Source organism: Triticum urartu, chromosome 6A (genome assembly GCF_056163025.1).
Source record: "Triticum urartu cultivar PI428250 chromosome 6A, HENAU_Tu73, whole genome shotgun sequence".
NCBI classification, from domain to species: Eukaryota; Viridiplantae; Streptophyta; class Magnoliopsida; order Poales; family Poaceae; genus Triticum; species Triticum urartu.
Window position 1 is genome coordinate 577,179,814 of NC_141878.1, and position 24,905 is coordinate 577,204,718.

The 24,905-nt window shown below is 49.1% G+C and overlaps 2 protein-coding genes across 2 annotated transcripts; both read left to right on the forward strand.

The window, feature by feature from the left end:
* Positions 1-4,488: 4,488 nt before the first annotated feature.
* Positions 4,489-5,070, forward strand: LOC147966562 (uncharacterized). The gene is made up of 2 exons (XM_087530874.1): positions 4,489-4,686; positions 4,837-5,070. The coding sequence occupies exons 1-2, from the start codon at positions 4,489-4,491 to the stop codon at positions 5,068-5,070; spliced, it is 432 nt and encodes a 143-aa protein (XP_087387000.1).
* Positions 5,071-15,570: 10,500 nt separating this feature from the next.
* LOC125515289 (phosphoenolpyruvate carboxylase kinase 2-like) lies at positions 15,571-16,731 on the forward strand. Its single transcript, XM_048680734.2, has 2 exons — positions 15,571-16,442; positions 16,546-16,731. Exons 1-2 carry the CDS (start codon positions 15,635-15,637, stop codon positions 16,590-16,592), a joined length of 855 nt encoding a protein of 284 aa, XP_048536691.2. The 5' UTR covers positions 15,571-15,634; the 3' UTR covers positions 16,593-16,731.
* Positions 16,732-24,905: the final 8,174 nt, after the last annotated feature.

Here is a 24,905-nt window from a genome sequence, read left to right on the forward strand (position 1 = left end):
AAACTCAAAAGGAAGATGAAGCGTCTGTTCTGCTTCCAGGCGAAAGGCTGGTACAAGGCTCACAAGGAGGCCAAGATGGCTCGTCGTCGTGACAAGGCCATTATGAGACAGGTTAGCCTTGAGGTTGCTGATGGCTCTGAGGAGTGGATCACTGATGAGGAGTCTTGGATTATAGTGCATTGCCCGTGGTCTGACACTGAGGAGGACACCGGCGTTCGCGCTTCTCCCCGTGCTGCAGAGGCCTCTGAGGAGGAGGAGGAGGAGGATGACTGGTGATGCCATGGAGACCTACTACCATCGTGGGTCGTGTCGTCCCTTTTGGTGTCTTGCTGCCAAAGGGGGAGAGTTAGGGATTTGCCTTAGGTCTTGTGTTGGCGTGTTTGTGTTCTCGTGTCTCGTGTTCATGTTTTCGTGTCTCGTGTTCGTTGTGTTCATTCGTTTTCGTTCGCTTTCTTTCGGCTGTGAGCAAGACCATATGGTGTAAGATAGATGTGAACTACCCTATCCTATCTCTTTAGTATCAAGTACCCTAGTATATTGTGAGAGGCTTCATCCTCAGCATTTATATTAGTGCCCTCATGCTCGTCCTTGCTTAGTTGTACTCGTTGTTATTTTCTTATGCAAGGATGTTGCCTGCCTACAAAATATAGGGGGAGTTTGATCCCAAAGATGTGCACATAGCCTTTCATGCTAATTCCTTGGTGCACATCTCTAGGGGGAGCCCGTCTATATTTTGTTAGAAGGGGATTGCTTATTTTCAGTCACTTTTTGTGCAAATCCCGTGTTGTCATCAATCCACCAAAAAGGGGGAGATTGTAAGGGCATATTTATCCCTCAAGTGGTTTTGGTGATTGATGACAATACGTTTGCAGACTAATCGTGTGCACTAAGTGTTTCAGGGGCACTTTGCGATTCTTCCCCTCGAGGACTTCACTTTAGACGGATTATTTTCCTTCGTTTCTTTTCGGTGGAATTGAGTCGTAGGGATAACCGTACTATCAAGAGGGGATCCGTTTCAGAAGAGTATGGGCAGAATCATCACGTACACTTTTTCCTTGCACCCTCGCTGTCTTCCTGCTTGTTGGCATTTCCGTGTTGTGCAAAACAAGGGGTGCCTTGTGCTACACGGTAGTACCGCGGCCAGGGCGGTAGTACCGCCAACCGGCGGTAGTATCTCTTGTTAGTACCGCTGGTACTACCGCCCCTGCTGTGGTCTCGACTTTTTCGTGTCGGGTTTTTCGTAAAAGACCACGCAGGGGGTGGTAGTAGGGACAGCAGTAGGGCACGGTAGTACCGCTTGTTTAAGCGGTAGTACCGCTCCTACGTTCGCTCCGACTGTCGCACAGCTCATTGCCCTTCTCTGTTTGTCCAGCGGCTGTAGGGAGCAGCAGTACCGCTCACTAGCGGTAGTACCGCCCGCAGGGCGGTAGTACCGTTTGTGTGCGTGGGGTTCTTCTTCCTCAGCCCTGGTTGACCTATGTCCGCTTGCCACAGCGGTAGTACCGCTGCTAGCGGTACTACCGCTCCTTCTACGGTAATACCGCCCAGATGCGGGTTGCGGGTTGCACAACGGTTGGATATGTCCCCCCACTATATAAAGGGGTCTTCTTCTTCAAGAAGACTCACCTCTTCCCCCAAAAAGATCCATTAATGCTCCAAGCTCCATTTTCGTACGATCTCTCTCCCTAGCCAATCAAACTTGTTGATTTGCTCGGGATTGGTTGAGAAGACCCCGATCTACACTTCCACCAAGAGAAATTTGATTCCCTCACTAATCCCTAGCGGATCTTGTTACTCTTGGGTGTTGAGCACCCTAGACGGTTGAGGTCACCTTGGAGCCATATTCCATTGTGGTGAAGCTTCGTGGTGTTGTTGGGAGCCTCCGATTAAGTTGTGGAGATTGCCCCAACCTTGTTTGTAAAGATCCGGTCGCCGCCTTCAGGGGCACCAATAGTGGAATCACGGCATCTCGCATTGTGTGAGGGCGTGAGGAGAATACGGTGGTCCTAGTGGCTTCTTGGGGAGCATTGTGCCTCCACACCGCTCCAACGGAGACGTACTTCCTCTCAAAAGGAAGGAACTTCGGTAACACATCCTCGTCTCCACCGGCTCCACTCTTGATTATCTCGTACCTTTACTTGTGCAAGCTTATTTGTGTTATTTCCCTTACTTGCTAGTGTGCTTGTTGTTGTTGCATCATATAGGTTGCTCACATAGTTGCATGTCTAGACAACCTACTTTGATGTAAACTTTAATTTGGTAAAGAAAAGTTAAAAATTGTTAGTTGTCTATTCACCCCCCCCTCTAGTCAACTATATCGATCCTTTCAGCTCTGTTTTCTACTAGTGCATGCATGCAAACACCTGAACCGAATGTCATGTGGCAATAGCTCTAACTCTTTAAGTGATGGGGATAGAAACGTCACATCGCATGCATCTTCTAGTGAACGAAATCAAACACCGGAGATCGGAGCGTGCTTCGCCAGTTTTCAGTTGTGTTGACATCATATTTTGGCATTGTCAAAAGCATAATAAAGAAGGCTTCAAATGGAAAAGTTCTCAAAGTGAGAAAGTTTCATATCATCAAAATAAGAAACTTTGATATTTAGGTCATAGCCATCCGATCTCATCTCTAAGGCCGAAATTGTGTTCGAAATACTGAGATTTTGTATGCAGAACACTTTTCGGCTGATTATGCCCCAAGACGGCCTCATATGGAAGACTGATCAACACCAATTGTCTTCGTCTCGTCTCGTCGAAACGATCGATTTTGATATAAAGATTGTCCCAATCCGAGGTCGTATGCAAAAATTAGAGCCCGCACAGCGCGACCCTCCTGTGAGCAAAATATGACGCCCGGACCAGACACACATGTGGGTATGTCTGATGAGCTGCGTGAATAATTAGTTGTTTTGCGCGAGCGATTTGGCTCTGGAGATGGCCTTTAATTGAAAAGCGTTCAACATGAAAGTTGTTCGTCTTGTCGAAACGAGTAAATATGATTTTGGGCGCATTTTCATCGAAGGTTGTTACTGCCACAAAATTGACCCGCAAGGTGCAGCCAGGTTGTAAACCGAACAGTTTTGAAAAGTTCGGATTTCTAGTTGGACCCAAACTAGAGTTTTGGACGTGAATTACAATTTTTTCTTGCACGGTAAGTCTAGCCGCCTCTTATATACATGAGGGTTGATGGCCAATTGAAACAACACACAATCGCAAAAACCCATCTACAAACTTTCATCTCCTACCCTAGTTTTCTGCTTCTCGTTCATCGGTGTTCTTTGCTTTAGAGAACTTCCATGTACGAAGTCCTAGGGGCGGGCGAATCGACCTAGGGCAGCCCATCACCGCTGTGCGTCCAGACGGGGTTCTTCCTGACCGCGTGGGGTTTCGGGTCTTCAAAATCGTTCGCCGGATTGTCTTGCGTATCGTGCTTTTGGTGAGCCTCCTTCGGCGACGTGTCCTGCGTATCGCGCTCGACGCCGAGAGTACACGATGATGTGTTCGTGTATGAACAAGTTGACGGGGCATCATTTTCTGATTCACTGGGACCAGACGACAACTTCTAAAGTGACAAGATCGATAGTGCGTACCAACGTACTCACATGGATCGAGCTGTCACCAAGTGTACCCAGGCTACTCGGGGAAACGCACGGCCGGAGACCACGGAAAGAAGTTTCCGGCCCTAGCCTAGACACGGCCACACGAGCCGGCCAGTTCCAACGCACGTCCGGCCGCCCGCCGAGACCAGCCAAACTAGCCAGCTAGCTTTGGAATTCACCGGCCGGAGAACGTACGCAAGTACTCCTACCTCTCGCACCGTAGAACGGTAGCGGTACGAGTCCGGGCACGTTTCGTGCCGCCATACTCATCAGCATTCGGCGTGCGGCGACGGACGGACGGACTGTGAACGCGAGGCAACGACAACAACGTGAGGAAAAGACGTCGCCGGTTTGGTGCTTGACCACACGGGCATTGCTAGCTGAAGTGCACGCACGCGCGCATGCACGTTTCTCCGAACTTGGACCGGTCGGTCGTCGAGGCATCGGTCGTGAACAGGCATATTCTGCTAGAGGCGCGCACAAAGAATCGCATGTGCATATCCTGATCCTGGGATCTATTGCCCTCTCCATCTCTATGTGGACACCCCTGATTGCGACGATGGACAAGAGAAAGCCCTCAGAGCAACTCCAACGGGCAGACCCAAACGGACGACATTTTTATTCTTTTTTGTCCGTTTTTTTTAGTTTTGGATCGGCAGTGCGTCTAACGGCCCGACCCATTTCATAACCACGCGCGCGTTTTAAATCATGTTGTCGCCCTGGTTTTGGCGCACCAGCGCACGAGGGAAAGCGGCCTAGCGCACGCTGGTTTTGGCGCTCCAGCGCGCGGGAAAGGTTCGCGCGCGCGCCGCGGCAGACGCTCGTTATAAAGAAGGCGCTCCCTCCACACTCTGTCCGCCGCCCACTCTAGCCGCCTCTGTGCCACCATGTCGATCCGCCGCCTGGGCACTTCGGATTTTCGCGGAGTCCGCGAGCGCCACTCCGGCGCCTTCTCCTCCAAGATCTGGTTTCGCGAGAAACGTCTCATCCTCGGCACCTTCGACACCGCAGAGGGGACGGCCCGCGTGCACGACGCGACGGCGTGGCGCCTTCTGAGGCCTCGCCGGGATATGAATTTTCGCAACGTGTTGAGCCAGCGGGCGTAGGATCTGGCGCCTCTCCCGCGGTTTTTCACCGACGAGGATCGTCGTGTCCACCGGAGGCGGCAGCGTCGCCTCGCCATCGCGGAGAAGGACGTGGAAGTCTTAATGGTGTGGCGCGGAGGCTTCCCGTAGGACATCGTCGACGAGCGCCAGTTCTACAAGCAAAGGAGGTTGGAGAGGGACGCGAGGAGGAGGGAGCGAGCCGCCTATCGGGAGGACAAGCGTTCGCGGAAGCAGGCAGCTCAATTGAAACTGAAGCTACGAGAAACGGCGGGTTGGGACTTTGAAGACGAGGCGTATGCTGACGCCTACATTCAGACGTCGGAGGAGGACATTACCGAGTTGGAGTCAGAAAGCGACGAGTAGTGGTATTTTTTTTTTATCTATGCACGCTAGAACTATATATGTATCATTTTTATCTGAAAAAATGGCCAGCGGCGTCGGCGACGTAGCAGGCGAGCGAGGATGTGAATCCAATGTGTCACCGACCAGCGGACCCGGTGAGGAAAGAGAACGAGCGCGCGCGTCCATCTTGTATCCGCGCCGACGCAAATCAGACTGAAAAATGGCCCGGAAATGAATTGACAAACGGACAAAAGCAGACACGCGTTTGTTTGAGTCGGCACGTTAGGCCGATTTATTTTGTCCACGTCGACCCAAACAAACGGCTACAAACGAAATGGGTCGCCTTGTTGGATTGCTCTCATGGCCTCATCTACTGACCGCCGACGGCGACGCGAAACCATGGTTTAACAACAGCGAAAGGTGTAATGGGCTTTGCATGCATGATTATCTTTTTGGCAGCTAAAGTAGACGCTGGAAATGGATCGTGACCTGGAGACTTGGGCAGGTCTTCCTTTCTGCGGGTCCGCTTGCTTGCTTGACAAGACCGGCCGGGAGAAGGAAACTTGCATGCCGTGGAAAAAGGGTCCACATGGGCACGTCGTAGGTTATACTGGCCGGAGCAAAGCATTACTCTACCTATGGTCTCTCCCTAGGTCCAAGTCCAGGCCCTTGGTTTGTTATTCTGTTTGCTGGATATAATTGTGTATTAACCTAACTGGGTGATAGACACGTCGCACCGAACAGGAATGCATGATTGCATTACTTTAGGCCAGTGCCATGGTCCAGACATATACTTTCTCCGTTCCTAAATCTAAGTTTTTTTATAAATTACACTATAAACTATATATGAATGTATATAAACATATTTTAGGGTGTAGATTTACTCATTTTGCTCCGTATGTAGTTCACAGTGAAATATCTAAAAAAACTTATATTTAAAAATGGAGGAAATATATAGCTTATGCGTACTATCAATAATTATTAACATTTTCTGGCGCACGTAGTGGAAGCAAACTCCAGCGGGACGTTTGCTTCTGTAACGTGTTGCCAAGCTAGCTGCGCCCGCATGCTCGATGAGGAGAGCATGCTTGATGGCAGGTTTAATGTTTGTTTGAGAGAGCCCCGGGTTTAAATTGATTGGAGACTGGAGTCTTGGGCTAAACGCCGGATAGGTTTAATATACGTACGTTCACATCAGTGATATTTTTCCTCTAGGTTGTCACAGTCAACTGGTAAGTAGTGTTAGCCAAGTTAAGCTAGCTGCCACACCTGCGCGTGTCCGATGAGGTGAGCACCAGGATTTGTTTAGTGGATGTTTAGGCTCGACGCCGGTTATAGTGTAATTTTTTACAAAACATGAACATCACATACAATAACGTATATCAAATTATGTTTAGACCATATCACATTACATCATACCCTACAAAAACAAGTTAGACGTCCTATATTTTGTTGTCGTAAGTTCTACGTGGCTGCTACGGGCTTTTAAAAAGAATCATTATTATCTATCGCAAAACCACAACGGTGATTCGTCAAGTTTGCTGTTTTAACCTTTTTCAAGGACCGTCCATAGTCAAATTCGATTCAACTAAAGTAGGAGAAACAGACACCCGCCAGCCACCTTTATCAAAACTAGTTGCATGTCAGTCGGTGGAACCGGTCTCATGTGCGTGGACATGTAAGGTCGATACGTGCCGCTTCATCTCACAATACCGCCGAATCAAAATAAGACGTTGGTGGTAAGCAGTATAACTAACATCGCTCAGAACTCTTTGTGTTCTACTCGTGCATACATCTACGCATAGACCTGGCTCATGATGCCACTGTTGGGTATCGTTGCATGGAAAAAAAATCTATGCACACGTAATGATCTATCCATGGAGATGCATAACAACGAGGGGGAGCGTGTGTCTACGTTCCCTCTTAGACCGTAAGCGGAACCGTTTCACAACGTGGTTGATGTAGTCGAACTTCTTCGTGCTTCAACTGATCAAGTACCGAACGCACGTCACCTCCGCGTTCTGCACACGTTCAACTCGGTGATGTTTCTCGCCTTCTTGATCAAGCAAGACGTCGAGATAGTAGATGAGTTCCGTCAGCACGACGACGTGGTAACGGTGATGGTGAAGTGATCTCCACAGGGCTTCGCCTGGGCGCTACGAAAATATGACCGGAGGTGTAAACGGTTGAGGGGGGCGCCACAGCTAACAATTGATCTGGTGTGTGCTAGACGCCCCTTCCCCCCCCCCCCCCCCACACACACACACACACACATATATATATATATATATATATATATATATATATATGGGAGAGGGAGGGGAGAGGCCAGGACTCGCCCTAGGGCTGGCCGCCGGCCCCTAGGGGCCCTGCCTTGCCCTGCGCCCCCTGCCATGTTTCCCCAAGGGGGAAGGAAAGAGGGGGGAGGAAAGGAAGTGGGAATCCTAATCCACACTTTTCTTTCCCTTCTCCCCTTTCTTCTCCTCCTTAGGCCGGCCCATATGGGGGGCACACCAGCCCCTTGTGGCCGGTGTGTTTCCCCTCTTGGCCCATAAGGCCCATATCTTTTGTCGGGGGTTCCTGAAACCCCTTTCGGTGATCCGATAAGTACCCGGCAACCCCCGAAACATTTCTGGTGTTCGAATACCATCGTCCTATATATCAATATTTACCTCTCGACCATTTCGAGACTCCTCGTCATGTTCGTGATCTCATCTGGGACTCTGGAGAACATTCGGTCACCAAATCACATAACTCATATAATACTATATCGTCATCGAACGTTAAGCGTGCGGACCCTACGGGTTTAAGAACTATGTAGACATGACCGAGACACCTCTCCGGTAAGTAACCAATAGCGGAACCTGGATGCCTGCTACGTCTTGAGCTTGCGTTGGTTTTCCCCGAAGAGGAAGGGATGATGCAGCAGAGTAGCGTAAGTATTTCCCTCAGTTTTTGAGAACCAAGGTATCAATCCAGTAGGAACCCACGCTCAAGTCCCTCGTACCTGCACAAAGCGATAGCTACTCGCAACCAACGCGATTAGGGGTTGTCAAGCCCTTCATGGTCACTTACAAGAGTGAGATCTGATAGATATAATATTTTTGGTATTTTTGGTATAAAGATGCAAAGTAAAATGTAAAAGCAAAATAAAAAGCAAAACAAGATTAAAGTGATGGAGATTGATATGATGAGAATAGACCCGAGGGCCATAGGTTTCACTAGTGGCTTCTCTCAAGAGCATAAGTATTCTACGGTGGGTGAATAAATTACTGTTGAGCAATTGATAGAATTGAGCATAATTATGAGAATATCTAGGCATGATCATGTATATAGGCATCACGTCCGTGACACGATTCTGCATCTACTACTATTACTCCACTCATCGACCGCTATCCAGCATGCATCTAGAGTATTAAGTTAAAAACAGAGTAACGCCTTAAGCAAGATGACATGATGTAGAGAGATAAATTCATGCAAGATGAAATAAACCCCATCTTGTTATCCTCGATGGCAATGATGCAATACGTGCCTTGCTGCCCCTTCTATCACTGGGTAAGGACACCACAAGATCGAACCCAAACCTAAGCACTTCTCCCATGGCAAGAACTACCAATCTAGTTGGCCAAACCAAACGGATAATTCGAAGAGACTTGCAAAGATAACCAATCATACATAAAAGAATTCAGAGAAGATTCAAATATTATTCATAGATAGACTTGATCATAAACCCACAATTCATCGGTCTCAACAAACACACCGCAAAAAGAAGATTACATCAAATAGATCTCCACAAGAGAGGGGGAGAACTTTGTACTGAGATTTAAAGAGAGAGAAGAAGCCATCTAGGTACTAACTATGGACCCGAAGGTCTGAGGTAAACTAATCACACTTCATCGGAGGGGCTAGAATGATGTAGAAGCCCTCCGTGATGACGGCCCTCTTTCGGCGGAGCACCGGAACAGGCCCCAAGATGGGATCTCGTGGATACAGAAAGTTGCGGCGGTGGAATTAGGTTTTTGGCTCCTGTTCTGATCATTTGGGAGTACGTGTGTATATATAGGAGGAAGAAGTACGTCGTTGGAGCACCGAGGAGCCCATGAGGCAGGGGGCGCGCCCTAGGGGGGGGCGCCCCCCACCCTCGTGACTTCCTCTTTGATCCCTGCAGTAGGGTCCAAGTCTCCTGGATCACGTTCGGTGAGAAAATCACGTTCCCGAAGATTTTATTCCGTTTGGACTCCGTTTGATATTCTGTTTATTCGAAACACTGAAATAGGCAAAAAACAACAATTCTGGGCCGGGCCTCCGGTTAATAGGTTAGTCCCAAAAAAATACAAAAGTGGAAAATAAAGCCCAATATAGTCCAAAACAGTAGATAATATAGCATAGAGCAATCAAAAATTATAGATACGTTGGAGACGTATCAATGCCCATAATGGCTCCCACATATTCTACGGAGATCTTTATCGGTCGAACCGTTATGACAACATACGCAATTCCCTTTGTCTGTCGGTATGTTACTTGCCCGAGATTCGATCGTCGGTATCTTTATACCTACTTCAATCTCATTGCCGGCAAGTCTCTTTACTCGTTCCATAATACATCACCTCGTGACTAACTCCTTTGTCGTTTGCTTGCAAACTTATGATGTGTATTATCGAGAGGGCCCAGAGATACCTCTCTCATACTCAGAGTAACAAATCCTAATCTCGATCTATGTCAACTCAAAAAACACCTTCGGAGATACCTGTAGATCATCTTTATAATCACCCAATTACGTTGTGACGTTTGATAACACACAAGGCATTTCTTCAGTATCCGGGAGTTGCATAATCTCATAGTTGAAAGAATATGTATTTGACATGAAGAAAACAATAGCAATAGAATTAAACGATCATTATGCTAATTTAACGGGTGGGTCTTGTCCATCACATCATTCTTCTAATGATGTGATCCCGTTATCAAATGACAACTCATGGCAATGGTTAGGAAATCTTAACCATCTTTGATCAACGAGTTAGACTAGTAGAGTCTCACTAGGGACACGGTATTTGTTTATGTATCCACACATGTATTTAGGTTTCCAGTCAATACAATTCTACAATGAATAATAAATTTTTATCATGATTAAGAAAATATAATAATAACCATTTTATTATTGCCTCTAGGGCATATTTCCATCAATCGTTGCCAGGGAAGCCTAACCGATCCACATCGTCAAACGAACACAAGCCGATCGCCAGGGCGTGCATGACCGACCCGAAGGAAGCACCAATGGAACCAAGATCTACAAGACGGTGCCCTAAAGAGGGGAATCGACGTTGAAGACGGCACCACCACCCGATACTTCTACAGGATATAGGCTTTCACCCGACGATCTTGATCCAGGAGTTGAGGATGTGCATATCCCTGACGACGCCTTCAAGGAGGATAACGACGCCCACAGCCATCGTCGCCGCCGGCCAGGCTTTCACCCGGAGCAACCACTCCCATGCAGTCGGCCAAGGCCGACAAGTACAGCCACTGGACCGTGCACCCCCAAACGCTGCGTCGGGCCACCACCTTCCTCGCCGCCGGTAGAAACGCAGGCGAGCCAGAACAGACCGAGAGAAATCAGATCGGGCGCTCCCCCCGCTGCACGACAATGAGCCCCCCAAGCCATTATTTTTGTTTTCTTTTTTTTTTGAAGGGAAGCCAGTTGTCACTTTATTCAAATGATCGACAGAATTACAATCCTAAGTACATGCTGGATATAATAGTTTCTTTTTTCTTAATTAGGTGATGGATATATCGCACCAAACAGAATGATTGCTATTTTTGGCCACTGCGAAGGATGTACCCAAAACAAATTAACGTTCCGGGCGTGCGTAAAGGTAGCAAACTCGAGCGGGACTTTTTTTTTATGCCACATGAGTAATTCGTCTGTACTCCGTTTGTATTGATTTTCGTTTCATTTTTTGTAAATTAACCTGGTAATTTTATTTTTTTTAATTAATTGATGAGGCAAAACTTTTGCCTCCGTTTTGAAAAGAAAAAACAGGACATTTGCATCTGTATGGGTTGCCAAGGTAGCTAGCTGCACCCCGCATACCTGATGAGGTGAGCAACCAGGTTTAATGTTTGCTTGAGCGAATCCGGGTTTAATTTTATTGAAGTCTTGGACTCAGTAGTATACAAAGGGGGCCCGAGGCACTGGTCTGAGCTGGATCCGTCCCTGTGAGTATACCAATGTTCACGTCAATGATTTTTTCTTCTGGGTTGTCACGGTTATCTAGTGATGTACTATCAACCAATGCATTATGTTACCCAAAAAATGCATTATGTTCAACACAGTACAGGCCAATGCATTTTTGACAGCTCGGAATATATATAGTGGCCGTGTGAGTCAGTACCAATTCAAGCGTCCCTGCTGTTGCGTTGGTGTGATCGGCCGACGGCATTTGGATGCATGCATGGTGCCGAAACGTCCGTGTCGATCCCCTGGTCCGCGTCAGGCTGGTCATAGTGGGAAGTAATTTGGACTAGTGTCATGTATATGATATTAGTTTATGTTACTATTTTTATAGTGTAAAATGTTATAGAAATAGTATCATATATGATTGTATTTATTAGTTTATAGACTCAACATTTCTTGGGAAGCGCTATGTGATGGTAACATAACATATTACTCCAAATACCTCTCTCCTCTTAATTAGGTGCCACATAAGCAAACTTGTTTTGAAATGCGTTATGTTACTAGCTAAATTACTTCCACTATGACTAGCCTCATGAACGCAAACCCCGACGACACGTTTGTGCTTAGTAATATATAAACATCGTACGTGTTTAGCCAATAATAAGCAACTTCTTGCGTCCCATAATATAAAAACATTGCGTACGATGGTTAGAGGGACTATGGTATTTCCAGCCCACCAGAACCCAAGTCCTGATGCTCGCAATTATTTTTAGATTTATTTCAGGATTTCTGACGATGCGCATTTAGTGGGAGGAGACGTTCTCGTCGATGACGAGATGACTACGGTGAATTCGTAAATTTCAAGATGATATGCCAACTCAGTTTTTCAAAGATGCTCATAGTGATAGGGTGCGCGTGTGTGTTCATAGGGACGAGTGTATGCACGTGTATATAAACATTTACGTCTGTACTGTGTTTAAAAAAATTAATATAAGAACGTTAGATTTAAAAACGTTTTTATATTATGGAACGGACGGAGCAGCTCCTGCCCGCGTGGCCGATGAGGCGAGCACCCGAATTCAATTATACGATGGATGTTTATGCTCGACGCCGGTTATAGTGTAATCTTATCTTGGACCAGACCGTGTACTTGGGAGTTTTAATTTGCATTAGTGCACTAGTGCAGTTTCAGTGTTTAAAATCTATTTGTCACTATCAAAGTAGCGAGCCATCTCGACCGGTCAGGGCTGGGGAGGGGTGATAAGCATGTGTCGTGAATGAAGGTATGTACGTGCCCGGGTGCACGTGTACGTCATGCACCATGCATGTGAGCGCCGTGGGTGCACCCGTGCTAAGCTCATTGGATGGATGGTGCAATCGTGTGCATGTCATGGACCATGCGCCTGTGCTAAGCGGCACACAGCACCCCGTCCGGCTAGACGTCAGTAGTAGTAGTTTTTTATTTGTGCGGCTAGCAATCTCTTGCTTGATATCTTCTTCAGCTTCATGTTGATACAGATATCCTAGATATTTAAGGCGGTCTTTCTAGTCCTAGTTTTTTCATGTCGCAATCAAATTTATTTATGTTGGAGTTTTATAGTATGAAAAAGGTATCAAAATGGGTAACAGAATCATGCCACGGAGTAGCCTCTACTTAGCTGAAATTCATTGCGAACTTGTGTGCTCGGAATACGCCGGTTCACGACCAATGCGCTAAACGACGGACCGGTCGAAGTCGGTCGTCTACATTTTACTACTCCTGCTGCCTAGATTTCGGAAAGACGTGCAAGAACCAGGTGCCTACTCTTCCAAATGGGCGTTCTACAAACGCGAATGCGGTCTGGTCAGTCATCTCAAGCACGTACGAAACCGGCGACGTCCATCGCGCACGTTGTTCGACGTGCTGCAGCCGTGTCCGCCTCCGTCCGTCGCAAGCTGAACTGTTGATGATTGTGACCGTGACGGCAAATCTTCGGCGTGCTGGCACGTAGCACCGTTCTACGGTGCGAGAATTCCAAAGCCAGTCCGGGCCGGCGGCGCGGGCCGACCTGGCCGGATCCGGTGTCCGAGATGGTCCACCGGAATTGCCTTCTCTATGGTCTCTCTCCGGCTTACGCACTCTACGTGACAGCTCCATCGGATCATCGTGGTTAACATCCCGCCATCCCCGCTGCGATCAGGAGATGCACATGTGATTCCCTAGTAAATTCATGGAGGACCTCTTTGATTCAAATAAGTTCACATGGTTTTTGGAGTACTGGAATCCTTAGGAATATTTTCTACGTTGGTTGTCGAATTCATAGGATTAAATCCAATAGAATGTTTTTTGCGTAAGTAACCATTCATATACATCCTGACCTAGTTCTTTTGGTCGATTATTTCAGAATCTTGAGATTCGGACCTCATCCTAGGCTATTTAGGCTTGTTCCGCCCATTTTCTTTGACAACTGTGGCTATTTAGTACCTGCAAAAAAAACCATGGCTATTTAGGCTTGTTTCACCACCTTTTTCTTCTTGTACGGCTTGTTGAGCTGGTGCCCTCAACATAACTCATTTGCCTCGTTGGATTTCTCGTGCTCTCTTTCTGGACATGGAGTATGTGAGCTCAGGCTCACATGAGCTTGGTAACAGTAAAATCCAAAAAAATAGTAATTTACTTTTTTTAACTAATTTTTTTCCCAAGAAACATTGATGATTTTTCTAGGTGCGTGCAAATTTTCGGGAGGGAATCGCATTTGTCGCGGTGTAGGCCAAAAAAAATCGATGCTCCAAAAAGAGTGTTTCATAGATATTTTGGAGGATCAAATTTTTAATCCACACCTCGACAAATGTGATTTCATTGGAGATTTTGCATGGGTGTAAAAAACACTAAAGTTTATTGCCAAGTGATTACTTTTTATTTTTTTACTATTTTTTGAAACATACTGTTCATCCGAGCTCATGTGAGCTCAAGCTAACAATAGCACTTTCATCTTTTTCTTTATTTTCCCTCTTCTTATTGTTTTATCAGTCTTTGAACAAATTGCTTCTCTTGGATGTTGTTGTTGGTGTGGTGCCTTATATGTATATATAAAACGGGGTAAAAGCCTTTTTGGTTTAGACCCTAGCTACCTTGGTTTGTTAAAAACAATATTGGTTCAAAATTCCGGGGGAATCTGGGGAAATTCGATTCTCAAGATTCTGAAAGATTCGGCAAAAAGAACTGGGTCCCAATAGGAAATCTCAACTCAAACATTTTGAAGAAAATCTTATTTGTGTTCTCTGTGCTGCAATCAAACATTCCAATCATGTGGTTTTTTTCCCTCCAATTCTTGCATTTTTAAAACCCTGCAAATTATAGAGGCACTCTTGGTTTAAGCATGCAAATGGGGAAGTGTGTCTCCAGGAGATTCCAAATGGTCATGATGAATTGCTAATCAGTGTATCTGTTGCTGCATTATCTTATCCTAAACCCATTCCAAAGGGTCATGATGTATTGCTAATCAGTGTATCTGTTGCTGCATTATCTTATCCTAAACCCATCAACCGTCAATTAATATGGGCCAAAACAAACTCAGCCATGACAAATTGTGGTCTGGTTGGAGAGACCTTTCCTTTTTTAGAAAGGTTGATCGGTAGCATTTTGTATGTGCATTCTGATGTAGTACTGGTAAAACATTCTTAAATGCCAACGGAATCCGAAAATACCAAATGAAGACCGAGCTCCATGAAGGCCTTTATTTGAAAACTTCAAACTTCAAAAATTTCAGTTTCAAAAAAGTTCTGAAAATAAATACACATATATCTAGATACATAATTTACATGTGTGCAAATTTTCTGGTCGAAATACATTAAAATGTGAGCTACAAAAAAAAAGACAAATCTGGGGCTTTTTAGCATATGTACTGTTCATCTTCAAAGTTTGTGATTTTACTTTTTTTGTGCAGCTCGCAATTCAAGGTGTTTCATGCTGAAATTTTTCACACATACACTTTACATCCTTGCATACATGTGTATTTTGTCAGAATTTTTTAAAACTAAAATTTATGAATTTTGAATTTTTCAAAACAAAAAGGCTTCGTGAAGCTCGGTCTTCAAAATGTCCTACTCGACGGAATCATTGAATAGGCAATCATTCATTTATTCGTCGCATGAAATACGTCCAATTGTAGAAAAACATGATGATAGGCGTATCTTTGTTTTCTGTCTGCTCAGATTTACCAGTTTATTTCCTAATTAATCCACTCATTAACTTACAAACTAATAACGCCTTCCCAAAATCAGCAACACGATTTTTGTTGCTCCAAAGGGCCCAGAAGCAGCCAAAAGAGGCAGCTCCCAGAATATTCGCTTGTGCCTTTATAAGCACCCTCGCCGTCCGTCGGACGGAGACCAGCACAGCACAGCACAGAGCAGAGGCCAGAGCACACCATGGTCTACGGCGGAGAGGACGCGCTGAGGCAACAGTACTCCATCGGCGACGAGATCGGGCGCGGCCGGTTCGGCACGGTGCGCCGGTGCCACTCCAACGCCACGGGGGAGGCGCTGGCCCTGAAGACCACGCCCAAGGCGTCGCTGCGGGACGCGCTGGACCTGGCCCTCGCGGAGCAGGAGCCCAAGCTGCACCTCCTCGCCTCCTCCCCGCCCTGCAGCCCGCACCTGGTCGCCCTCCACGCCGCCTTCGACGATGCCGACGCCGTGCACCTCGTCGTCGACCTCTGCGCCGGCGGGGACCTCCTCTCCCTCCTCTCCGCCCGCGGTGGCAGCCTCCCGGAGCGCGAGGCGGCCGGGCTGGCCGCGCAGCTGGCGTCCGCGCTCGCCGCGTGCCACCGCCGCGGGGTCGCGCACCGCGACGTCAAGCCCGACAACCTGCTCTTCGACGCCGCCACGGGCGCGCTCAAGCTCGCCGACTTCGGCTCCGCGGAGTGGTTCGGGGACGGGCGCCGCATGTCGGGGCTCGTCGGCACGCCGTACTACGTGGCGCCCGAGGTGGTGGCCGGCAGGGAGTACGGGGAGAAGGTGGACGTGTGGAGCGCCGGGGTGGTGCTCTACGTGATGCTCTCCGGCACCGTGCCCTTCTACGGCGCCACCGCCCCGGAGATCTTCGAGGCCGTGCTCCGCGGCAACATGCGCTTCCCGCCGCGCGCCTTCGCCGGTGTCTCGCCCGGGGCCAAGGACCTGATGCGCCGCATGCTCTGCAAGGACGTCGCGCGGAGGCTCTCCGCCGAACAAGTCCTGAGTAAGCACCAACAAAGAACTATGAGTGATCCCCTGAATCGAAAAATGCTCGTCGCCCTCGAGTTGATAGCTGACGTTTCTGGATCGGGTGGTGATTTCCGCAGGGCATCCATGGATCACGAGCTGCGGTGGACATGCGGTCGCGGGCTGAAGAAATGGATCGACCAAGGCTCCATCCATGATCCATCTGTAGATAGAAGATCTTCTGCGCAGATGAGACGACGGCTCAATTTCTGCCTCGTTGATCTCATCCTGCCAGCAAATTGGCGATGGACAAGAAGCGGTGGTGGTGCCGGAGTTCAGTTCAGTCAGTAGAAGTAGCGCTAATTCAGTCTGTGATCGTTTAAGGTCGAGAGGTGGTGGTGGTGAAGCTAGAATTGCAGAAGCTTTCACCTCGCTGAGCCTGAACCTGTTTGTTCTGAATCTCTGTACTTGTAGATACAGTCTTGTTCAGTTCTAGCTGAAGAAGAAGAGGGTTAGTAACTACGTATAGTGCTTAAGTAGTCGGCAGAGTTTGTTCACAAGAACGAAAATGGAGCAAAAATACTTGCATGTTTTTGTATAGTATAATTTTCCGCGTGTTGCTTCAGCTTAACCTGTCATTGATTCTGCGTGCTTCCACAACACTCTTACTAGTTCGTTACCAAATGAACACCAACTAAAAAATTCAGAGGTCTCTACAAGTCTGCATGATGTGATGTCTTGTCTTCTCACGGAGCTGAACATTTGGTGAATGCCCTGCTGAGGCCAACTCCACCGCGCGATCTCAAACCGACGTCCGTTTTGTTCTGTTTTTGTCCCTTTGGATAAAGATTTGGGATCGTGTCCGGGCCTGCCCTGGGATGCGGTGGCCGTGCGCCCACCACGCGGACGCATCCTTTTGCCCCATTCGATCATCGTCTATTTTAAAAAAAGGGACGTTTCAAATGCCAAGTCTCAGTTCACAACCCCAGTTCATCACGCCGGCAACAAAGCCAGCGGCCTACACGATTATCGCCGGCAACACAGCCAGCGGCCGGCAACACAGCCAGCCTCCAAAATGAATAGTTGTCCTCGCCGGTAACACAGCCAGCGGCCGGCAACATAGCCGGCCTTCAAAGTGAATGTTTTTTCGCCGGCACACTGCCAGCGGCCCAGCAGGCGGGCGGCACCCATGCCAGCCTCCGAAAAGAACGGCCACGCCGATCGGACGACCTAGTTCAGGCCTTCGGCGTCGAGCATCTCCTTCTGCTTGGCCTCGAACCAGGCCCTCGTCTTGTCGCTCATCTTCGACAAGTCCACGCTCATGATCGCAAGGGCCACCTCCTTCGCTTTGGTGGCGGCATTGGTGGCCTCGATGTCGAGCTGCCTCTGCCTGGCCTTGACGTTGTCGGCCTCGATGTCGAGCTGCCTTTGCCGGGCGGCCTCTTTCATGTCGAGCTACCTTTGCCGGGTCGCCTCCTCCATGTCTATCTTCCTCTTCTTGGCCGCCTCCTCCATCTCAAGCTTCTGTCTTTGGAGGTCTAGGTATTGCTTCATTTGCTCGTCCTTACTTTGCCACTTCTTCTCGTCCCTCACATCCTTATGTGACATCATGCCATGCAAAGTCTCATGCAAGGCCATGGTTGAGGCGTCACGTATGTCGTCCACCTTGGAGTTGGTCTTGCCCCTCGGCTTCTTCAACGCCTCGCCATCCCCACCTCTGGCGAACTTGGCCGTTTTCTTGCCTTTCTTCCTTTGAAGTTCACGGTATTGATCCTTGAACTTAGGGCAATTGTTGATGAGCGTCCAACAATGTGTAAGAGTGAATGGCTTGTCATTGTGCCGGGCCTTGAATGCCTCCAAAGATTGAAATGCCTACACCACATGATCAACAACAAGTGAACATGCAAACATATACACGGTCGAAGTATCATGGCCGTAGCAAGGAAAGGGCTAGAAAGAGAAGAGCATACCATGTCCCCAACGCCGAGACCACTCACGGGCCGTGCTTCAACGCTCTCAAATGCGGCACAATACTTGTTGCACTCTTGTTAGATGAACAACCATCTTTTTTGAATCGAACCGATGCCACGGTTGCTTGTAATTTGGTAGGGCTCAAACATCTTCCTTTCATGGAATGTTTTGTGGACTCTCGTCCAAAAAACAATGCCCTTTTGTTGCGCGCCGGTCCTTGGATCTTGGCTAATCTCCATCCAACATTGACAAATCAACTTGTCCTCATCTTGTGTATATGAACCGGTGCGAATGCTCTTCCACTTCTTTTGTGCTTTCGCTCTTTGGGTGAGCTCGTCTATGAACAATGGAGCGCCACTAATATCAACTTCATTGGCTTCATCTTCATCTTCACCTTCGACATAGATGTCGTCGTCTTCATGCCACGAATCACCATGGTCGAAGTCAGCACGGTCGTCGGCCTCCTCATTGGGCACGTACTGGGCGCGGGCATCCTGACTTTGGGTCTCCTCGGGGTCGTAGGCACGGCCATGCCCATCCTGAAAGATCACGTCCTCCATGTACTGGTTGTAGAAGGGGTCGTCCACCGTCGGCGCTGAGGTTGGCATTCCGTCAAACAACACGCGGGGGGCCGGCATGGTGCTCGTGAACGGTGCACGTGCCTGCTTTCTTTGCATCTCGACGGACGGCCGCCCGCCGCGGCTGGACCCAGGCGTGACGTTGAGGTCGATGACGGCCGCGGGGCGTGGTGTGGACGGCGCGAACAAGCCCACGTCCGGCGACGCCGAGAAACGGGTCTGGCCGTCGTGCCTGGGCGGAGGAAAGCCGGGCGACATGGGCGCGGCGCGCGACGTCGGCGACTGGCAGTGCGTAGGCCGGGCGACCGACGAGCCTGTGCTCGCCGGGCCGACGGCCGCTGCATGGAACCCCGCCGGACGGCCATGCCAAGCATGAGAATGGCGTGCGCTTTGTTGACGAGGTCCTCCTTCTCGTCGGCAGCGGCCTTGCGCCGCGCGGCCTCCAGCTCCTCGCGCTGGGCAGCGAACTTGGCCGCGGCGGCATTGGTCTTGACGGCCGCTCTCCGTTTCCTACTCTTCGCCGATTCCGCGTCCAACTTGGCGATCTCCTCCGGCGTGCACTCCGACCGCGGCTTCCTTGGCGCCTTCTTCTTCACCTTTGCGGTCGGGTCGACGACCAGGCCGCCAGAACTCGGCGGGGCGTCGGCCATGGACGGGGGAGAGAGGGGGTGGCGGGAGGGACGTGGGAGGGTTTGGGGGAAATGGCGCCAAATGGGCGTGGGGGGGGGTTGGTTTCTCCCACCGACAGACGGGCCAGGGGAGGACAAGCGCGCGCGTCCCGCCCGTCCGCGCTGTCCGTTTCACCCCAAAACCGGCGCAACTTTGGGCCGGGGATGGGTCGAAAGCGGACACAAAGCGGACAAAAGTCCGTTTGCGCCCGCGCGCTGGGCCGTCTCGTTTGTCCCTTTTACCCCAAACAGACGGGGGCGGACAGGATAGGGTCGCGCCGTGGAGTTGGCCTGATGATGCTGACGAGCATGATTCAGATACTGCCGGTCACAACTTGCAAACTCTGTATGTATGAATCCCATGGTTTGATTTGCTGGTTCTGCACTTTCTGCAACTTGTTATGTTTCATAAATGCTAGTAGCATTATCAATTGGGTTTTGCATGCAATCACATACTTGATGGATGGCTCATTCGAGTGCCTACCTGAACACACTTTTACTACCACCTCTCAAAAAAGAAAAAAAAACTGAAACCACCGTACCATCATCATACATCTACCTAATTGAAAACGCTTTTACTTTCGAAAATGTAGCAGTAAGAGCATCTCCAACAGCCGTGCTAAACTAGCGCCGCGCCGCAAATTAGGCCGTTTTAGCGCGCGCGCAACGCGGCGGGTCGCTCCAGCGGGCGCGCAAAAACGGCGCGCGCGCTATAACGGGTTGGGCGCGCGGTTGAAAACACTTACCCGCGGGGGGTATTTCGGGCGCCAGCTACAGCGCGCGGCACACTCGAGCGCTCGCGCCGCACTCTCTCCTCTCCTCGTCCTACGCCCCACGCGCGCCGGCGCCGGCGCCCTGCCACCCACCCATGGACGCGCACACCGGCGCCCCGCTCACCCCGCTGTACAGCCGCGACCCCCCCCCCCCCCCCCCCGCCGCCGCCGGAAACCCTAGCGCGGGAAGCGCTGGCGTCGCCACCGCCGGAGCTCCGCCGAGCGTCGGCCTCGCGCGCAGCCTCTTCTTGCCGCCGCGGATGACCACGGCGCCGGGTGGCGTCGCACCGGCGCCGTCCCGTGCCGCCGCCGCACCGTCGAAGAAGGTCCCCAATGCGGCGCGGACGAAGAAGGGCAAAACATCCGTGAAGAAAAACAAGGCGGCGGACGGCTCCGGCACCACGAAGGCGAGGTGATCAAAGTAGAGACGCGTATTGGGGGCGAATGAAAGAACACTTTGATGCTCACAACTTGAGTGGAATTGACCGCTCCGAGAGATCACTTCGGTCCCGATGGTCGACAATCAACTCGGATTGTCAAAAGTGGGCGGCCGTACAAAAGGCAGTTGACAAGATTAACCCAAGTGGCACAAATGAGGATGATCGAGTAAGTGGCATCTTATATATGTTCATCATACTTGTTTTTGGTGACCGAAGTGCTAACTTGTTTTGTTTTTCTTGTAGTACAACATTGCACAAAACTTGTTCAAAGAAGAGACAAGGACAACCAAGAAGGGGAAGATCAAGAAAGGCAGGGTCTTTACCTTGCCTCATTGCTATGAAGTGTTAAAGGATGATGAGAAATGGAAGAAGCGCGATGGTTTGGAGGATTTGCATTTGAGCAACACACGGAAGCGAGCAATTGAGATGAATGATGATGAGGAGGAGGAGGATGCATCAAGTGATGACGGCAAGAGAAGCCCCACACCCAACTCGGTTTCATACTCGAAGCCAAAACGACCGGATGGGTGCAAGAAAGACAAAACCGAAAAGAAGAAGAGGAAAGGAGATGATGAGTTCAAAAATGCTATGGAAGCTATTGTGAAGGCAAGGGTCGAAGCCAATGTGGTGAGGAAAATGGCAAGGAACCAAGATGCCGTGGCCGAGGAGAGGAGGTTGGCGGCCGAGGAGAGAAGGGTGGCGGCCGAGGAGAGAAAGGTGGCTTTGGAGGAGAGGAAAGTGAGCAACGAGGAGCGAGCTAAGTTGTTGGAATGGGAGAAGCACTTGTTCTTCTTGGACACATCTAACCTTAATGCGCCGCAAAAAGAGTATGTCAATCTTGCCCAACAAGAAGTCTTGATCCAAAAAAGAGCCTTGGTTCGTGCAATGGGTGGCGGTGGCCTCGGCGCCATGGGTGGCGGTGGCTTCGGCGCCATGGGTGGCGGTGGCCTCGGCGCCATGGGAGGCATGGGTGGCTTCGGAGCCAATGGAGGCATGGGTGCACATCCGGCCGCCATGGGAGGCATGGGTGCACCTCCGGCCGCCATGGGAGGCATGGGTGCACCTCCGGCCGCCATGGGAGGCATGGGTGGCTTTGGAGCACCCTCCGACGCTATGGCCGCCATGGGAGGCATGAGTTTTGCTTCTCTCATGGGAGGCATGGGTGCACCTCCGGCCGCCATGGGTGCAATGTTTTTCGATGTGCCTTCTCACACACATTCCCATGAAGATGCCGTTGAAGATCTTGCCAACATCGTCGGAGCTTCACATGATGCGGTGCGTGATGCGGTGCGTGATGAGGAGATGGAGAAAGATTCATCTTCGGAGGTGGAAGAGTCGTCTTTGGAAGATGAGGACGAAGACGAAGACAAGGAAGATGAAGATTGATGTGTCTTTCATGTCTTGAACTTTAGTTTGCATTTGAACTTGGTTGGATAAACTTGTGGGCATGATTTTGAACTTGTGGGCATGAACTTTTATTCATCAACTTGTTTGTGTCAAATTTCACATGTTCATTTTTGTCCAAAATATCATATATGCAAAATGCCCGACGAGTCGCGCCCGTTGTATTTTTGCGCTCTGCTGGAGCGGCGTGCGCGCTGCATTATAGCACGGCTGCTGAAGCCAGCGCAGGCGGGCGCGTAAAACCAGTCGCAGCGCGTGCGGTAAACAGGTTTTTTGCGCACGGCTGTTGGAGATTCTCTAATGAAGTCTGTAGCTGGACAACACAAGGTGAAGGATGTCCGGGAAAGGCTTTGTGTGGCTGCTACGTCCACCTCCACTCTGTCCGGCCTGGCGATTGCACTTGGCCGGAACCGTCGTAGTCGGCTTTTTTGTCTGCTGGATAATACTATTCGGGAGTCTTTCTGGGTGATGGCCACCTTGCACCAAGCATGATTTGATGCATTTTTAGTTGTGGAGCAGATCCAATGGCATGGCGGTTAACAAATCACAAATCTAGGCGCTGATAATTGGTGGAAACAATTAAAAGTTGTTCACGCCGCTGTCGCGCATGCATGATATATACTCCTAGAAGCAAACTCACACCAAACGTTGGCTTCTGTACGTGGTGCCAAGTTAGCCGAGCTACTGCCCGCATGCTCCATGAGGTCATCAGCAGACCGGCTGGATTTAACCATTGGACGTACGCACGTCCGTCTAGGCTCGACGCCGGCCGGCCGGCTAATCATATTTTAAGCCGGCAGTCGTGGCCCAATGGCCATGACTCCCTCTGTTCCAGTGTTGCGAGTTGCGACCTGGAAGTTGCAACTTAATTGGACCGGACCTGAAATTTCTTCTTCGTTCCAACAAGAGAATGGAAACCAGCACGTACCATGGACCGGCGAACAGTGACCAAAGGAAAACAAATTTATTTACCACGGCCGGCGTACGGCACGGGATTAGTCGATCGATCGGTCAATACCTGTAACTGTAAGCAAGCAGCCGAGGCAAAACATAAAAACAATCAATCATTTGAATGAAAAAAATTGTAAGCAGGAGAAGACACGGGCTCGGCAATTAATCGGCATGTATACTTGGATATATAATTATTATATGTTGCCTACGTGAACAAGACTTTACGAGAACCTTATCTTCTTCAGCTATAACTGAACAAGACTGTACGACCTAGCACCAGTTCTACTGACTCAACTCCAGCACAAACACCGCCTCTGTCCATCGCCATTTTGCCGAAACTAACAAGGCAAACATTTGGGCCATCATCTGTGGGGAAGATGTATCTGCAATAGGATGGGCGGAGTGCATGTAGTGCCTGCGGAAAGCCCCACGGATTCACAAGCGTGAGTGAACAAATCGAGGGACGACGGCGAGCATTTTTGTTTCAGTGTATCAAACCGGTCGGTCCATCAGGGTTGGCGGTTGAGGGGGGAATCAAACCGATCTCTTCAGCAATACCCAACTTCTTTTTCGCATAATCATAATAGGTCTTGGGTTTCGTAACCTCAAAATATAGTAAATTTAGCTTCCACATCAGCAAAATAAAGCGAATTTCAACAGACCGTGCATTAAAAGCTAGAAAGAATTGAGGCACATCAAACATCTTGGCAAGAAAAAGAAGCCACTCACAATCTTTTTAACGGTATCCTTGATCAACTGATTAACATCATGGCCTTCCTGAGCCTACAAGCAAACACAAATTGCTTTAGTGCGAACAAACAATCCCAGTTAGACCTTGACCTCAGAAAAAGAAGGTTACCTTCTCAACAATGCGATCCAAGTGGGGCTTATACTGGACAACCAACATACAAAAGAATTAGCCACACATTAAATTTTATTTTTGGGGCCGAGAGCAGAACCAAAAAGCTAGCTAGCTAGCTAGAGATATGAAGTGACAAAATGTGCGGAGAAATGCAACCTACACGCTCTTTGATCGGAGGTAGATTTGGTTCAAACTCAGCTCTGTAGGGAAAAATGAAAATGGTATTGCCTTTCCTGTGGACCTGCCTCAAGGCATCCTCGAAATTCATCTAAGCGGTGTTCAGAAAAACCAATGTCTTTGTCATTAAGCATGTAAAGCTGGAACGAATAAGGGGGCGAAACACAACCCCTCCTCCCTAGTTTAGCGTATTCAGGCAAGAACCAAATCTTTTGCTCGGCAACCAGCTGCCACATGTCAAAAAGGAAACCAATATAGTATTTATCCCTAGCATAATGAAGCCACATGCGATGCACGAATTCCTGGAAAAAATATAAGACTATCAAACACCGTTGTAATTTGCAGTGCCAAGTAAATTGACAAGTGACGGAAGGGCATTACAGTTAAGCCTGAGCAAATTAAATACTTATAAACATGGGGATAGCCTCGTGCGATTTTCAGTCCATGTTAAAACAACAGCTTCCAATGGCCTAGCTCCTAAACATTGAAACACGCTTTAGGATCTGGCACGCAAGGCCACCGCATCAAATACATACAATTAACCTATTAACCACAAGAGAATTTTGGGGAATGCTTACCTTACGGGACCTGCGTGTAAAATACAATTCAATCAACTGCACACGACAAGAAGGCAAATCAGAACATGATGAGAAATAATGAGCAGAAGTTTACAATC

Coding starts and splice junctions, on each gene's coding strand:
- LOC147966562 (XM_087530874.1), top strand. CDS start 4,489: ATGTCGATCCGCCGCCTGGGCACTTCGGATTTTCGCGGAGTCCGCGAG. Junction 4,687..4,836: donor GGGATATGAATTTTCGCAAC/GTGTTGAGCCAG, acceptor GGCTTCCCGTAG/GACATCGTCGACGAGCGCCA.
- LOC125515289 (XM_048680734.2), top strand. CDS start 15,635: ATGGTCTACGGCGGAGAGGACGCGCTGAGGCAACAGTACTCCATCGGC. Junction 16,443..16,545: donor CTCCGCCGAACAAGTCCTGA/GTAAGCACCAAC, acceptor TGATTTCCGCAG/GGCATCCATGGATCACGAGC.